Raw genomic sequence first — 17109 nt, 5'->3', positions numbered from 1 at the left:
ACAAAGGGGAGAGGGCAGGCTTTGTTATAGTTGACTGGGAGGGATATGGGGCATCAACTCAAGTTTTTTTTTTTTTTTTTTTTTTTTTTTAAACTTCACTGTAAATATATTTTTATTTCTGTGTAAAGCCAAATGTGATTGGTTGTTTTAAGGTGTAAAGTAGAAAAATACATACTAAATACAGAAATTGGGGTTGCGTTCAAACTTTTAAGACGCTATTAAAAGTACTAAATTGTGGGATGGGCTTTCACTGTCGTTACATTGCCAGCTGGGTCTCCAAACTTGGTGTGTGTGTGTGTGTGTGTTTGTGTGTGTCTATGTCTGTGTGTGAGCATGAGAGAGAAAATCACAGGATCCCTTGCTGTCTAAAAATAGAATCAAGTTTGTATTTATGTAGTTTGTCTTAATCTCTATCTCTATCCTTTCTAGCCGGCTATTTATGTTTTTGTGTGTTTTGTCTGTGGAGTTTGAGCTCTGTTCTGCCATTGTGGATCTTTTTTTTTCCCCCTCAATGTCACCTGTCTTTATTTTATTAGAAGTGTGAGTCCTGGGCACTGTCTCATTCTGTTTCTCTTTTTGTCAACCGCTTGAAGGACTTGTCCATACTTTTAACCTTGGGGAGACATTCCATCTGAAAAATGGGCTGCCAGTTTTGTGTTTAACAAGAGGGCTTTGGATTTTAACTTCCAGCGATCTTGATGATGTCATTAAGAAAAAAAAAGTGATGCAATTGCAGGGATGTGTGAATGACCTGTGTGTGTTGTCCTTTGTACAGGCCAGCATGACCCAGTGGCATTGTAACCAGTTTGGGTTGGGGAGGGGGGCAACTAGAAATGGTTGGGGTGCTGGGGGATGGGGGGGGTGTTCACTTTATGTATTGTGTACTGATATCTTGTACAGTTCTTTAACACACTTTAACTTTATTTACAACAGTATTTGTGTATATTTTATGAAGTAATAAAAATGAATTAAAAAAAGTTATTCACACTTTAGCATGGCATTTTTTCTCTTACTCTGTAATTTTACCTTTTTATGATTTAGGAATTACAATGAATATTTATTTACTTTAAAAGTAGGATGATCTGTTAAACTAGTTGTATACCCAAAAGAAAAAACACTGTGTGAGGTAGATGTTCATTTGTGAACCAGATCAAGCTTTGTTGACCTTGGCCATATGTGAGAGAAAACGTGTGTGTGTGTGTGTGTGTGTGTGTGTGTGTGTGTGTGTGTGTGTGTGTGTGTGCATACAGGGGCAGTGGGGGGCCACAACAATAGCACATGCAGTGCTGGCCAGCTGGCAGGCAAGTTACATCATTTTCCATGGGAAAGACGCTTCTCTAAGGAAAGCGTGCATTGCGCATGCGCAAAACTCAATATTGGGGAGTTTCGCTGGCTGCTGCGCCGTCGGTACCTTTGAGGTACCGATGTGAAGGAAGCAACTGCCTAATTGATCAGATATGGACGGAAAAACACCAAGATATGTAAACTGTTACGTTTCAGAGAGGGGGTTGAAAGTTTTTGAGCGGAATTAATTAGTTCCTTCCCTTTTAAACGTGTTCTCTCATCTTGCTTTGATTGGACTTGACGAGAAGGAGCAGCAGCAACAGTAAGCTAGCGACAGGCTAAGTAGCTGGCTAACGATAGCTAGCACCGAGCAGCGTTCACAGTTAACACTCAACGGACGACTCTTGCCAGCTTGACAAAAAAAAAAAAAAAAAAAAACAGGAAAGCTTTTCTGGCTGCTACCAGACATGCAGTGAAAATATTCAGTTAACGTTACCCGGCGGCCGTTTGAATGTTAGCTGTTAGCCAAAATATTAACTTTTCACACTCAACGGGTTGGCAGTCGACATTAGCGGATAAGCTAAATTGATGCTTGGATTCAGAAAACTGCAGCCCGTGCAAGTCCAACAACTGCAGAGGAGGTAAGCAAGGAAGCAGGACGGACTCATAATGTTCCCACAGCAGTGACCATCCCTCACTTTTGTGTTTTATTTCCCTCTTCATGACAACATTAACTGTCTACAAAATAGGAGCTAACGTTACCCTTGGTGATCAGTGTTTACGTTGTCGAGATGTCCGCTGCTCAATGTGTGTTTAACTGGATGCTGCTGTTGAATGTGTGTTTGAATAGGATGCCATCGTTTTCATGGCTTGTAACGCTAGCGCAGAGAGGTGGATGCTGCTGAATCGTCTTCGAGTGTCTTCTAGCTCATTCCGTGTCTGATTTGTCTGAACACTCAGGACAATACAAATTACTTGTGGTGGCCATTAAAAGGTTAGCTACGTTTCTCTTAAGTGCTCCTGGCCGCATAGCCTAATGGTGTTTTATGTTGCAGCTCTCCTAGCCACAGGACTTACGATGGCTTGTCAGAAAGCCTGCTGTTAGGATTTAGGTCAAAGTACAATAGATGTTTTGAAATCCATCCTCGGGTGCAGTCAGCAGTATTGATGAGCTGTCTCCAGTTAATGAAACTGCCTGGCCCATTGAGGAGCAGCTATCTCTGTTGTTGGTCCAACTTAGTGTTTGTAATCACTGGTACGTGCATAGTGAGCCCTCTTTAGTGTCATTGTATATAGTCTTCATTATTTTATGAATGCATTGTTTTAGAATAATTTCATCAACATCCTGATTCATGCCCTATGACGATGTAAATTAGTAAGTACTACGCCCATCTTCAGACTACAGCAGCCCTGTTTTTCATTTTGATTATCAAATCAAAATTCTGTAATGTCAAAATCATTAAGTCAAATGGCATTCAATACTATTTCAGAATAGATTTTATGTAAAGTTGTTTTTATGGCATAAAGTAATTTCTGAACAGTTTCTGTGATGGCTTTACTGTTAAACCAAGCTTTGTCTTACATGCTACACAAATGTGTTGTAAAGTACTGTGTCGCCACTAACTGACTGAGGCTTTGAAGAGCAGTGTGAGTCATCCATGACCACAGCCAGCAGCAACCTATATTTAGCTGATGGACAGGGAGGACTGAAAGTAATTGCGAAATCAGTTTTCACTCTTAATGATTAGATTATCATCTTCCTGGAATCCAGTCCAAGACACTGACGTAGTTAGAGATGACAGTGGGCTTTGAAAGGTTTGACCATAAGGATAGTGGTGTGTGAAGCATCTGTCTGGGTGCTTTACTGTCGCCGTTTCTGCTTTGTTTCGCTAGTTTGGTTTACCATGTTTCCTTTAATTCATTTTTTTCCTCATCATTTTGTAAGACGATACAGGTCTTATTTTAACTATTAATATATAAGCAAGCTGCTAATGTTGCACTGATGAGCCTTTTATTAACCCTACCTCACTTAGTTTGTTCCTCTCCTGATAATGTTAGTGACATATTCAAATAATCTTAAGTCATGGGGCCAAATGGATCATCTGATATTTGAGATTGATATGATTGGTATTTATCATGGTGTCTGCAGAGCAGCCTGTGGGGGAAAAAGTCTTACAGTGTCTTTAATAAATAGAATGATCTAAATTCAACACCTTTAATACTCTCACAGTCTTAGCACCATGTTTAATTAAATTTGGAGATCTTAAAGATGTTGCTGTGTCTTAGTGTTTTTATAGAAAGGAGGCAGTCCTTCTAGATAGTACATGGAAGACATTTTTCATTTCTGTGTTCACTGGTAATTGGTCTTATATTTAATTTTTAAGTAGATTTTAAGATCTTTAAAAGTCTTTGGTTTAACTTGTTGAAAATTTTTGACAACTAAATATTTCTTGAAGTGCAAAGGTGATGGTATATGTAGTAGTAGATAGTAGTAGATGTTGCAGATGATGGCAATGATAGGTTTAATGATAAGGGAACTTAATGATAAGTTGGACTAGCTTATTTTATAGTTTTCCTGTTTTTTGGTTTTCTATCATGAGCCAAGAGGAGCCCCAGTGCAGCACCTACCCGAGGCCATGGGCCGTTTTTTTCTATGATCTTTGAACAGTCTAAGCTCTGATGTTGATGCACATCAGCATCAAGAATGGGATACGGCAAGGTATCCCATTCCTGTGTAGGGATATTGTTTGTGTCTGGGCCTATTTGCAGCTCCCCCGCACAGAAAAGACAGAGAAACAGAAGAGGAGAATTTGGGTCAGCAGCCCTCAGCTCGTGGCTGTCACACTGATTTGCTGTGTTTGAGTGATTCACACTCTGTTCTTGCCTCCTACGTGTGCGTTTCTGTTTGTGTATGTGTGTTCTCCACCCTCAGTCACCCACCTACCTTATGCCTCCTCTCCTCACTCATTCTCTCTGTATTTTGATCTTGATTCATCTGTCTACACACTCTTGCTGTGAATATCTTTATGCTGTCCTAGTTTGCTCTTCCCCTTACCCTGTTTTTCTTGTTCCTGTGTTTCTGTCAGTGGATGTTCTCTTGAGACCTGAGCTCTACGAATTCCGATTGGTATACCTCTCCATACGAGTGTCTCATTCAGTCTTCATAATCTACATTGTTCCAGAGCCTTGCATAAAATACCTCTTATCATCACTGTGTGTAGTCTGCTACTCATTTAAACTGCCTAAACCCCTCCTGTGTTTTCCTGAGGCTAAATATGCTTGTATTTTATAATGGATTATTGAATTAAGTCTGTAAAATCTTCTATTTCTCCTCCATGTCCTTTTTCCCTGCAGATGAGTCAACTTTGGCGGCGAGACATACCCATGTCAGAGAGGTTGGGCAATGACTCTCCTGTGGGTGTCGCCCCAGGGCCCCCAGCCACCACGGCTCCTCAAGGGTCCAACTCCTCCTGGGTACCAGAGGCTCCGTTGGTCAGACCTGAAGAGCCCATTTTCCTCATGACCCCTACTGCCCAAACCATATCAGGCTTCTTTGTTTGGACAGCCCTTCTCATCACCTGTCACCAGGTAAGGAAGAATCAGGAGCATGCAGATGGCCTGTAAGTGAAAGGACATGGATTCACTTTTTATAACAGCATTAGAGGCCACTCACACTGGCAAGTTTGATCCGCGCCCAAGCACGATTGCCCCTAAAATCCGGATTCTTTGACCAGTGTGATCGCTCCGTATTGTGCTTGAATACAGTACACTTCCCCCGCTCTGGCACGGTTGGAGGGGGTGTGCTTCAGCGCGGTACGGGCGCATACACGAGCACATGCACGGTCACGCACGCAGTGCGCGGACGTAAACCATGCAACTTTCCTCCTGCCTCTGCAAAATTGTTTAATGTGCGCAGCTTGATTACCGGCAAATGGCCGCGTTGCGCAATCAATAATCAACCATGTTGTCTGTGTCATTGTCCGTTGTGCTGCTGCAACCGCGTATAAACAAAAGTCGGTTTATAATGAAAGTACAGCAGTCTGTGTGCGGAGATCCGGCAGACCTGGTGCTGGCCGGCACCGCGTCGGCACCGGCCGGCACTGGCCGCGGCACCGCGCGGTGTGCGGACACGCGGTCACCCCGTCTGCCGGATCTGACAGATGCCGCTCCAGCTGTCAGTTGGACCTTTCTGAAGGAGGAAGTTACCTCCAAAACTGTCAAGGTAAATAAACATCCCATGTCTGATTAAAAGGACAAAAAGCGTTTTTTAGTTAAAAGGAAGACATGATGAATGTATTTGAACTACACTGATTTATAATGACGTCGGGCCATGCCTGTTGTCGTATTTCAACGTGATGACGTACACACCGGGGGCAATCGTGCTTGGGCGCGTTTGGGAAAAAGGCAATGTGAGTGCAGGCCAGCCGGGGACTGGGGAGGGGGGCATTTTGGCTTTAGCACGATACGGGCTCAAACTTGCCAATGTGAGTGGGCCCTTAGTCTGCCTGTCCATGAGCAGCTAGGTGTTCTTGAGCAAGACACTGCAGCAGGTGTATATCTCCACCTTGTTAAACATGCACACCAAATAGCACATACACAGTTATATTTCTTTAATGAAGAAGGTTTCTGCATAATGTTAAGCATTTCACTAAACACTTTGACCATACCACTCACTTAAAGTTTTTTTTTTTTTTTAACATATTCCAGGACATTTGCTTCTCTAATGCAGATTTAGTCTTTTCACGTCTATTTAAATACAAAAACCAAACACGGCAGGATAATATTCTACCATTTTAAACAGGTATATCACAAGTCAGACCTCTTTCTTGCCCCCTCCTAAGATGGCTGCCTTAGAAGCACTTTGGCATCTTCCATTCATGCTGCAGGTGCAGACAATAGAAATGATGGATGCAAATATTTCTCCTATATTTCATTCAGATGCTTGCCAAGTTCAGGTTGATTACACCTCCCCGGAACACAACCAGTGCACAATGAATGCCGCAGGCCATGGCGCCATAAAGGAACTATGGCAAGACTTTAAAGGACCTTACCTTTCACTGCCCTCTGTCTCTCAGCTACAGAAAGACATACCACAGGTTGAGAAAACATTTACTGGTGCTCAGTGTTGTGAGGCAAGGCTGTGAGAAAAAGGCCTAAAGTATAGAGGTATGCGTTTGTGAGTTGTATTGTTTAGCTTCTTATGGAGGATTATATAATCAATGAGAGTTCAATAATTGAAATCTCTGGATACAGACCCTTGTTCATTTGTCTAGATAAACTCAGTAATTGATCTTTGCATTGTTTGTGTCAGTTCACTCGCTGTTATATAAGTGAGATCCATTATTGTGATTCAAGGCACTGGTTAATGGTTCTTCCTTTGTTCGCTGTTGCTCTCAACTCAAAGTGTTAAAGATGAGCCCTCTGTCGCTCTGGCAACAGGTGCTCCTGGTTGTGCTGTGACATCAGCAAAGAACAGTGGGTGGGGGTGGTGGTGGTGGTGGTGGTGGAGTTACCTAGCAACAAGCCCCGTTAGCAGAGTACACTGTCTTGCTTGGTGCGCTATCACCCAGTGTTTATTTTACCAAAGGTGTGTGTCTGCTTACAAGCCAGGAAAGGTGATAGGTGGGATTTTGTGTAAGTGGCAGGGAACCGGATGGAGCAGTCAAAGGTGCTGGTGACAGATAACCTCCCAGCCCTTTCCTGCTGCCTGCTTGTCTGAATAGAGGGGTATAAACACACAGGATCAATTACCCATAACCAAGCCACAAGCATGCAAACATTTGCACGCACACACAAAATACTGTTTGAAGCTGTACTTTGACAAATAGGTGTCTGTTTCAGTCAGATTTGTACATTTGGAGTAGTGCCTTGTGAGTGCATGCATACAGATTTCAGGAGAGGCAGTTGGTTCCAGCTAACCCATTTAGCAACTGTTGACTGATCTGTGGTCTCAGAGGAAGGAAGCTGATGAATATTCAAATACATCATCTTTCCTCTGTTGCACTTTGTTTTTGTTTGTGACAAAGAAGTCTTGGGAAAAGAGTACTGTACACAAAAGACCAAATCTTTAAAGAGTTTTAGAAAGCACACACTTTGCACAGCCCCATCAGCTACACGAATCAGTGTTTTATCTTAGTGTAAACATGTACTTACAATGCATATGTGCATGCAAATGTAGCTACATCTCCTTTGTAGCTCCCTCCTTGCTTTGTTTGTTAGTCTTGTTATTTTAAAGGCAAAATGTACACTAAAACAGAAGTCATACATATATTCTATGATATGCTCAGCAGCTGACTCAAAGCCAAAGTCTTAACAATGTAATACAATCTGTGACACTATCAAGAAGCAGTTTTGGAATTGCTCCATTAATAGCATATGGATGGCAGAAATTACAAGACTCATACGACAGTCATTTGAGCTCTTACACCAAAGTAAACTTAAAGCTGAGTGGAGCAACAGAGCAGTTTTTATGGTCACCTCTGGAGGTGACCTGTTTTTCCACTGAAGTCCTCACTAAATCATACAAAAATGAAAAGAATAACATGGATTCTCCCATCTATTAACTTTTTGATACATGTTTGCTATTTATTAACCCAAAGGTCAGTGAGAATAGAGCTTTTTCACAGCAGTCATTTTGAAATAGCAGGGTAAACACAGGTGTTATTGATAACAGTAATTAAGGCTCAGTTCCATTTATTGTGACAGAGTTAGAGACCTGGTGTCATGCATGCTGGTTCACTGGAATGGCTCTCATAAATCGAACAGAGCCTTAATTTATGCCATCAGTAACACCTGTGTTTAACCTGCTGTTTCATGTCAAAATGGCTGTTGTGAAAACTGTCTATTGGATTCTCAGTTTCATATGACCTATTAATGTTAAGTCATTTAAATTATTTTAAATGTTGGCAATTGTTGGAAATTTACTAAAGCCCTTTGAAAAACTCTCACACTGGTTGTCAACAATATCTGATGTAAAATTCCAATCTTGTTCCTGGAGTAAATATGTCACATACACCCAGGTTTAATGAATGATCTAATTAGTTGACAAAATGCGATAATGACACTCTCCGTAAACTCTTAGACAATATCTTGCCAGCTGCCTGCCAAACTTGCCAAAATCTCTGTGCCCCCAGTGTTACAAAGAGCCTGCTCTCACTCATGCAAGTATTGTACCATCTAACCATTAAAACTGAACTGAAAACAAAACAAAACACAAGCTTCTCCTTGTGTTTATAAATCAAGCTCAAACATTCCCTGAATGACTTGAGTGCACCTCATCTTTTATCATCTAAGCACATTAAAAACAGTCATTAAAAAGCTCTGATGTACATTTTCTCATTTCTTTTTCTCTTTATATTTTCAGATCTACATGCACCTGCGTTACTACAGCTCTCCAAATGAACAGAGACACATAGTGAGGATCCTCTTTATAGTCCCCATCTACGCCTTTGATTCCTGGCTCAGCCTTCTCTTCTTCACCAATGAGGAGTACTATGTCTACTTCGACACAGTCCGAGACTGCTACGAGGGTGAGTGGGCAGAGGAGCACAGCACAGCACAGCACATTGAAGTCAGTTTGTCTTAAAGTGCTATGTAAATAAATTTGAAAGGTATGTCAAAGGTAATAGTTGTGTACTGTAGGCGTGCTGCAATGTGCGCAGGCTGGTGGATGTGCTGCCGTAAAAGACTATTTGGCAAGTATGCGACAGGCTAGTATTCACCAAGGTTATTGGAGTGCAAGCTATGTCTTCCACTGTGTGCCTTTTGATTCCCAGTAGAATTGAGGATGTGAGAATTTATCTGTTTTCATTCCCCCAGTGGCAGATGGCCTTTGCAGTGTCTTCATTTATGAAGGCAGCCATCTTTGTTCTCTTGTTTCCAAGGCCTTTTGGGATTGCTGGGGAGGGGGAACCTGTTTCCTAGCAACTGTATGAAAACGAGTAAAGCCTTGAGAATAGTTTCAGAAGCCACTCGTTTGTGAAGAAATAACTCATCAGCTTGTTCTGTATCCTAACACACTGTAGTACATCCACTGCCAAAGGAATTTCTCTTGAGTGTTTGGGGAGAATTTTAGCATAAAACAACCCAGGAGTAAGCTGTGCACATGAGTTAGTGTTTGATGGGTGTGCACATGTGCAAACTGTATTCCAATGCCACTGCAAGAATACGTTCACAAGGATGCATGTTTGCCTGATTGCTGGTTTCCACACACTTTTATATCTGTATCATGTATGTGAGTCTGCTGTAGGTTCTCCCTGCTTGGCACATGGTGCAGGGGCCAAGGGTTGCCATGGCTGGACAACAGCTGTGGCCCTAGGGCTCCACATTGCTAAATATAGAACCAGACAGAAGACTTCACTGCTGCTGTTCATCCAGTTGCACAGCACATAGACATAATGGGCATTAATGAATGTGCCATCCACTGTGGGCAAAATGTGCCCACAGCACAGTCAGTGTGCAGCATATAGAGATTCAGACATAATGTGTGTTCATTCATGCATTTAGACAAACACACACACACGCTCACTCTTTGAGCTGCAGTTAGGACAGTATGCACATATTGCAATTCACAATATTTTACCAACAGTAGATGGTGGTTGGTGGGCCCACAGTTTGGTGAAGCAGGCATAAGGATAAGTACCTCATACAACCCCGCTTCAAAAAATCCAAACTAACCCTTTAAGCCCAGTCAGGAACACCAATTAGTGCGCCCAGGGTCTGCTTAAATGCATGTTACTTACAACAGCATTGTCACAGTACAGTTTGCACAACAGCTAGTAAAGCATCAAGTAATAAATAGGCTATGGTGCAACCATTTCTTGTCCCATTTTGAGCGTACCTATATAGAAACCTAATTTGGATGTTACAGACAAAGGAATGAGAGCAGGTATATTACTGTGGTTTCAGTAATATGTGGTTTCAGTGGTTTCAGTAATACCTATCTCAAATGTCACTAAATGAGGCCCACAACGCTAGCAGGAGGCTCAGTAGTAAGTACAAACACCCCACAACCACCTCATCCACACCAACTCTCAACACTGGAGCACTATATCCCGTAATTACGCTCAAGCTAATTATCAGTTCACATATCTGATAATTTCTAAGCTTGTTAATGGAAAAGCTCACCATTCTGGCTTGAAGTGTTGAGCTCAGCCAGAGACAGAGGAAGCTTTTAGCTTAATTAATACTTAACAGGTATAGTAAAAGTTGACCACAGGTATAACTAGTCACTTTTGCTCCCATAACCATAGCATCAGATATAGAATATAACTCCAAATTCATGACCCCAGCTGGTGTCCTTTACTCGCCCATAGAACAACTGATTGTTTTTGATCACTGCATCTTTGTATCTCATATTTGTCAATCAATAGCACCCCTAACTGCCTTGCTCACCATCACATATGAGGCCAGTTTGATTTTTAAAGCTGTCACTTCTAACAGTGGGAGAGTTCATATCTGTTGTTTACCCTCAGTTATTTCTGCCCAGGGACATTAACACATGGTGACGCCACAAAGCGTATCATCTACAGGAAAAAAACTAACTTGGAATCCTGACAGGAAATGTCTCAGTGTTGTTGTTTGTAAACACAGAGGGCATGAGGAACAACACCTAGCCAGTGGGAGAGTCTTCAGGGTGATAAAGGCAGGCCATAGGTTTCTCTAGTTTTGAATTCAATCCTAGATTAAAATTAACCAAAGATGGGAGCAAACAGCATGCTGCTTGAGTCACTACATGGTGCAGTGTCGGCTGTCTGGAGATAGCAGCTGAGGATGTCTGGGGGTTTTTAATGGATGCTTAACAGGTGCTTGCAATCACCCAATAATGACAGGAGCTGTTCCAGGTTACCTGCAAGACACCACACAGTGGACATAACAGTACAGTAGTTGCTGCACTACCCAGTTCTTCTTTTGTATCTAGTTTTGATCCATGCCATTTGTGCCACAGCTCCATTGCGTTTCCCCAGTAGTATTTCTGTGTCCGAAGTGTTAATTGCACTCAGTGACTGCTTCTAATGGGTCCAGCTCCTCTGGGCCTCAGGGCCAACTTCCTCTGTCTGTCCTCTGCGATTTGGTGCAGCTTTGTTCGGTGGTGTGTGTGTCTCTACTTGGCCCATCTGTCCACTGTCTGCCTGTTTGGTTTGAGTACCGACTTAGGCAATTGGCCATCAGAGCGGGACATCAGGTTGCGTTCCAGCAAAAATAGAATCTAGCTCAACTTCTCACCAGAAAGCCGCTGCATTTTTTGCCGGATTCTGCAGTATGCACAGCCGGCACCCTGTGGAGCTCTGCTAGACTACAGCCCATTCAAAATAAATGGGTGTTGTGTGTTTCTGCCAGACTCTGTGTGAATGATCCCTTAGGCTGCACTGAGAGAACTCCAGGATTCCCTTTCCATAAAATACGCGACACCACTAAAACAAGGGGGGACTCCTCTCTAATCCATCAAACACGTAATTTATTTACTGCTGTTTTGCCTGGGTCTGCAGGCTCATTTTCCAGTCACAAATTGTTACACTAAAAAAAACATGATCCTTCTGCCTGTGTCTTCCTGCAGCCTTTGTCATCTACAACTTCCTCAGTCTGTGTTATGAGTATCTGGGTGGAGAAAGTGCCATCATGGCTGAGATCAGAGGGAAACCCATTGAGTAAGTCTTGTTAACTCTCTTCTCCCTCTCAATTCTCTCTCTCTCTCTCTCTCTCTCTCTCTCTCTCTCTCTCTCTCTCTCTCTCTCTCTATCTCTCTTTCAAGTGTGAACTGAACTATATCAATCAATACATTCATTTTGTTTTAAGGACTGTTCCATATATGCACAAGTCTAATCTGTTTTGACTTGTATGCTTATTTTTCCAGGTCAAGCTGTGTGTATGGGACCTGTTGCCTGTGGGGCAGGACCTACTCCATTGGTTTCCTCAGGTTTTGCAAACAGGTACCCAATCACCCTCTTGTCTGGGCGAGCCATACTACACTGCTCTTAGTAAATTTCTTGTGGTTTCCAGTTAATAAAAAGAGTTCTTCTCAGGGAAACTTTGTGCTTGATAAAAATAAATAAATCTGTATCTTAGTTTTTTTCTCATAACTTGTGGATGTCACAAAGTGGCAGCATAGCATCACTACATTTGGACTGCCCATCATATTATGTTATGCCAGTAATCCTGACACATTCTCTCTCTAAGAACTTCCCCATCTCTAACTTTCTCACTCTTGCTTCCTCAGGCGACTCTGCAGTTCTGTGTGGTGAAGCCTCTGATGGCCGTGATCACTGTCATTCTGCAGGCTTTTGGAAAATACAGAGATGGAGACTTCAAGTATGCTTGCACAACAACATACTCACTCTGTCATTTAGAGCATGAATTCCCCCATGAACAGCTCTTCCCTCTGATTTGACTTGTCAGTACGTTAGACCCTGCCTAACCACAGCCAAAGGGCTTTTCAGACCATAATTTATTAAAAGGGCATTTTCTGTTTACTCAGTCATGTCATTTTTGTAAAAAGGTCTTATTGGTTGAGCTTTCTCAGTATCCTGACCAGATCCAGAGAAGTTAGTGACTTTTTTTCCTCAGGAAAAAAAAAAATCTCATCTCTCCCATGCAGTTCTTAATTTAGATCTCTGAAATCACATTTATCGGTCACTTCACTGTATACACAAGTGTAAATGTTATTGTAAATCTTTAGTGCTTGCTCCTCAACAATACATCTTTATATAACAGTGACATAACCCAATAACTATCTCCTGAAAACGTAAACAGATCTAATGTAATGGGCCTAATCTAATACAGTCTTAAGTAAACATAGACATTCTACCGTAGTATACATGTTACAGTGGACAAGGTAAGACGATATACAACCGCAGTAAACAAGATGCAGACAAGTACAGGTCCTACTGACAGTCTTTTTAATTAAAACCAGAGGGACTAAAACTGCATTAGGCAACATGATTAGGGCTGCCACAAAATCTGTCTTTCCCCCGTAACTAAAACATTGTAGATTTGCCCTGTTTGCCTCAGCAATATTCTGTTCTGGTTTCTTGCAGGAAATCTGCTCAGAGGAATTGCAGTTAGCTGACATAACACTAAATCACTTTAAGTCCTTAAGTTTTAAATTGTTATCTCTAGATGTCAGTGGGAGCCACCAATGTGAAATTCCCTCATGTAGCTTCAACTGATTATAGATCAGCTGTGTTTGTCTTTTTTAATGTGCACTGTGGATCTCTGTCTCCTCCCCCGACCTTCCTCCAGTGTGGCTAGTGGCTATCTGTATGTCACCATCATCTACAACATCTCTGTCAGCTTGTCGCTGTACGCGCTCTTCCTCTTCTACTTTGCGACACGTGACCTGCTCGTCCCCTATAGCCCGGTTCTCAAGTTCTTCATGGTAAAGTCAGTCATCTTCCTCTCCTTCTGGCAGGGTAAGAATACATTCTCCACTTATATATTTATGTGTGTAAGTGTGTAAGTGTGTGTGTGTGTGTGTGTGTATATACACTATATTACCAAAAGTATTCGCTCACCTGCCTTTACTCATACTATGAACTGAAGTGCCATCCCATTCCTAACCCATAGAGTTCAATATGATGTCGGTCCACCTTTTGCAGCTATTACAGCTTCAACTCTTCTGGGAAGACTGTCCACAAGGTTGAGGAGAGTGTTTATAGGAATTTTTGACCATTCTTCCAAAAGCGCATTGGTGAGGTCACACACTGATGTTGGTCGAGAAGGCCTGGCTCTCAGTCTCCGCTCTAATTCATCCCAAAGGTGTTCTATCGGGTTCAGGTCAGGACTCTGTGCAGGCCGGTCAAGTTCATCCACACCAGACTCTGTCATCCATGTCTTTATGGACCTTGCTTTGTGCACTGGTGCACAGTCATGTTGGAAGAGGAAGGGGCCCGCTCCAAACTGTTCCCACAAGGTTGGGAGCATGGAATTGTCCAAAATGTTTTGGTATCCTGAAGCATTCAAAGTTCCTTTCACTGGAACTAAGGGGCCAAGCCCAGCTCCTGAAAAACAACCCCACACCATAATTCCTCCTCCACCAAATTTTACAGTCGGCACAATGCAGTCTGAAATGTACCGTTCTCCTGGCAACCTCCAAACCCAGACTCGTCCATCAGATTGCCAGATGGAAAAGCGTGATTCATCACTCCAGAGAACGCGTCTCCACTGCTCTAGAGGCCAGTGGTGGCGTGCTTTACACCATTGCATCCGACGCTTTGCATTGCACTTGGTGATGTGTGGCTTGGCTGCAGCTGCTTGGCCATGGAAACCCATTCCATGAAGCTCTCTGCGTACTGTACTTGGGCTAATCTGAAGGTCACATGAAGTTTGTAGCTCTGTAGCAATTGACTGTGCAGAAAGTCGGCGACCTCTTTGCACTATGCGCTTCAGCATCCGCTGACCCCTCTCCGTCACTTTACGTGGCCTACCACTTTGTGGCTGAGTTGCTGTTGTTCCCAAACGCTTCCATTTTGTTATAATAGAGCTGACAGTTGACTGTGGAATATTTAGGAGCGAGGAAATTTCACGACTGGATTTGTTGCACAGGTGGCATCTTATGACAGTTCCACGCTGGAATTCACTGAGCTCCTGAGAGCGGCCCATTCTTTCACAAATGCAGGGCTTAAAGTACTCCGGCATGGTGCCGGATTTCCGGCTTGACGGGCATTGTTTTTTTTTTTTTTTTTTTTTTGTGGCAACAATTTGGCTTAAGTTAGCATTTAACGAATGATCTTCTGATTTTCAGCGAAGCACATGGGTAGATCCACCAATAGTATAGTGTCATCAAACTCAGTTGGCCAATAACAGCTGAGTGGGGAGGGTCTAAGAACAGCATGCCTTGTGCGTTTTGTGCAACAGGTGGATGCGGCAGTCTACCGTCCGGTAGAATAGATCCGGTGGAGCTAAGCAGCGTTTAAGTAGAGTAGAGAAGGGCAGAGAGATGGAAGCAAAATACATTCAGTGTTTCCCCTATCATTCTATTGGCGGGACGCAGCGCCCGCCCCCCGACACGCTAAATTAATTTTCAAAGTAAAAAATAAATAAAATCACAACAGAAATAATTTAACATCACGTTTCTGTACCCGCACTCATCCATATGCAGACAGAGAGAGGAGATCAGATGAGGATCACACCTGGACCCACGTAAGTGAAATAAAGAATTAGTGTTGTGTCGGCTCCAGCCTCCTGAAAACAGGCGAAAATATCGGCGTTTTTTTTAAACGCACGGCGCGACAGCCTGAGTCGAGCACCAGTGGCGAAGATGAGTGCGTTTTCACTCCTCCGGTCCCGGTCCAAGTCGAATGGACGCCCACACGGGCGTTTAAAGCACTACTGCCGCTGTTACTCACGACCAGAGCCTATTCTATTAATATAGATTGATATAATATAGATGGGTCAATGAGTACAAAGTACACAGTAATCAGCAAAACTGAGGTACCTGTGGGTCAATGGGTTATTCCCTAACCCTAACCCTAACCCCCCCGGTTTTCAGGTTTCAGGCTCAGGAAAATTTTTCACTTTAAGCCCTGCAAATGTCTTGTTTCACAGTCTGCATGCCTGAGTGCTTGATTTTATACACCTGTGGCCAGGCCAAGTGATTAGGACACCTGATTCTGATCATTTGAATGGGTGAGCGAATACTTTTGGTAATATAGTGTATCTATATCTATATATATATCTTTATAGATAGATAGATAGATAGATATAGATGTGTGTGTGTGTGTGTGTGTGTGTGTGTGTGTGTGTGTGTGTGTATATATGTGTGTGTGTGTATACACACACACACATATAAAACTTTATATATACACACATACATGCATGTATAAACACACACATTCGCACCAACACATATTTATTGAGGTATGTGACTTTCCTCCTAATCTGTGTTTTTGATTTTCTCTCACCGTCTCTCTCTGTCCTATGTAGGAATGCTGCTGGCCATCCTAGAGAAGTGTGGAGCCATCCCTCAGGTCAGCTCTGCTGAATTCTCTGTAGGTGAGGGCACAGTCGCTGCTGGTTACCAAAACTTCATCATCTGCATCGAGATGTTCTTTGCTGCTGTGGCTTTGCGCCATGCCTTCACGTACAAAGTCTACATGGACAAGAGACTGGACTCTTATGGTAAGGAGAGTGTTTGTGCAAGTGGTGGTAATTAAGCCAGGTTTTAGAACCCAGCAAAATGTGTAGATAGTGTGTAGAACTTGCAAGTCATTGTGGTCTGAAGTGTAATTTTATTTTATTTTTTTTGTCTGATCTATAAACATTGATTTGTAGAAATCTTGAAGAGTTTGGGATACTGTCTGATTTCTGCTGCTTTTCAGAACTGACCTGTTCTCACTCTTTTTTTCTCCACCTTTGTTACTTTTATTCCTATCTTTCAAACTACACTGTTGCACCCTCTGTATATATTTTGAGTCTTTTCTTCTTTTGTTTCCTTCCTCTGTTTTTCCTATGCCATCTTGATATCCTTGTGTATGTTTTGTTTCTCTTTTCTGTCTCTTTTGTCTCCCCTTTCTCCCTTTTTCTCTCCTCTTCACTGCGCTGCACTAAAAGGCTCATTTCCTATCTATGGACAGTACGGTAGGTCTGATGTTAGCTTTGTTTAGTTTGTCTCAGCCACAGTGCTTTATGTTGCCTTCTTTGTTACTATGCTTTTTTTTTTTTTTTTTTTTTTTGCTTCTTTGTGTTTGATTGTGGTTAAATGTCATCACTGATATAAGTTCGAACTATTTTGGTTTGACATGTAGTTCCACATAAATTTGGTGTATACATTTTAAATTTCTAATCATGGGTGGACCAGTTTTATGTTGTTTTGTTTAGTGTTTATTTTGC

General features: G+C 42.4%; 1 protein-coding gene across 3 annotated transcripts in view; it reads left to right on the top strand.

Annotated features, from left to right (window-relative positions):
• Positions 1-1347: 1347 nt before the first annotated feature.
• LOC115363358 (transmembrane protein 184B-like) overlaps positions 1348-17109 on the top strand; it is a 26714-nt gene continuing 10952 nt past the window's right edge. For 2 of the 3 annotated variants that reach the window (XM_030057528.1, XM_030057527.1), the window contains exons 1-8: positions 1349-1925; positions 4639-4872; positions 8648-8813; positions 11840-11930; positions 12137-12212; positions 12500-12591; positions 13522-13691; positions 16204-16398. In XM_030057528.1, the coding sequence (XP_029913388.1) occupies positions 4639-4872; positions 8648-8813; positions 11840-11930; positions 12137-12212; positions 12500-12591; positions 13522-13691; positions 16204-16398 (1024 nt within the window). In that variant the 5' untranslated portion in view covers positions 1349-1925. Of the gene's footprint in view, positions 1926-4638; positions 4873-8647; positions 8814-11839; positions 11931-12136; positions 12213-12499; positions 12592-13521; positions 13692-16203; positions 16399-16830; positions 16899-17109 lie in introns of those variants that run through there. The other variant, XM_030057529.1, reaches the window with a different exon arrangement.

Source organism: Myripristis murdjan, chromosome 8 (assembly GCF_902150065.1).
Source record: "Myripristis murdjan chromosome 8, fMyrMur1.1, whole genome shotgun sequence".
Taxonomy (NCBI): Eukaryota; Metazoa; Chordata; class Actinopteri; order Holocentriformes; family Holocentridae; genus Myripristis; species Myripristis murdjan.
Note: the sequence above shows the minus strand (reverse complement) of the source record. Positions and strands in the feature narration are given on the sequence as shown.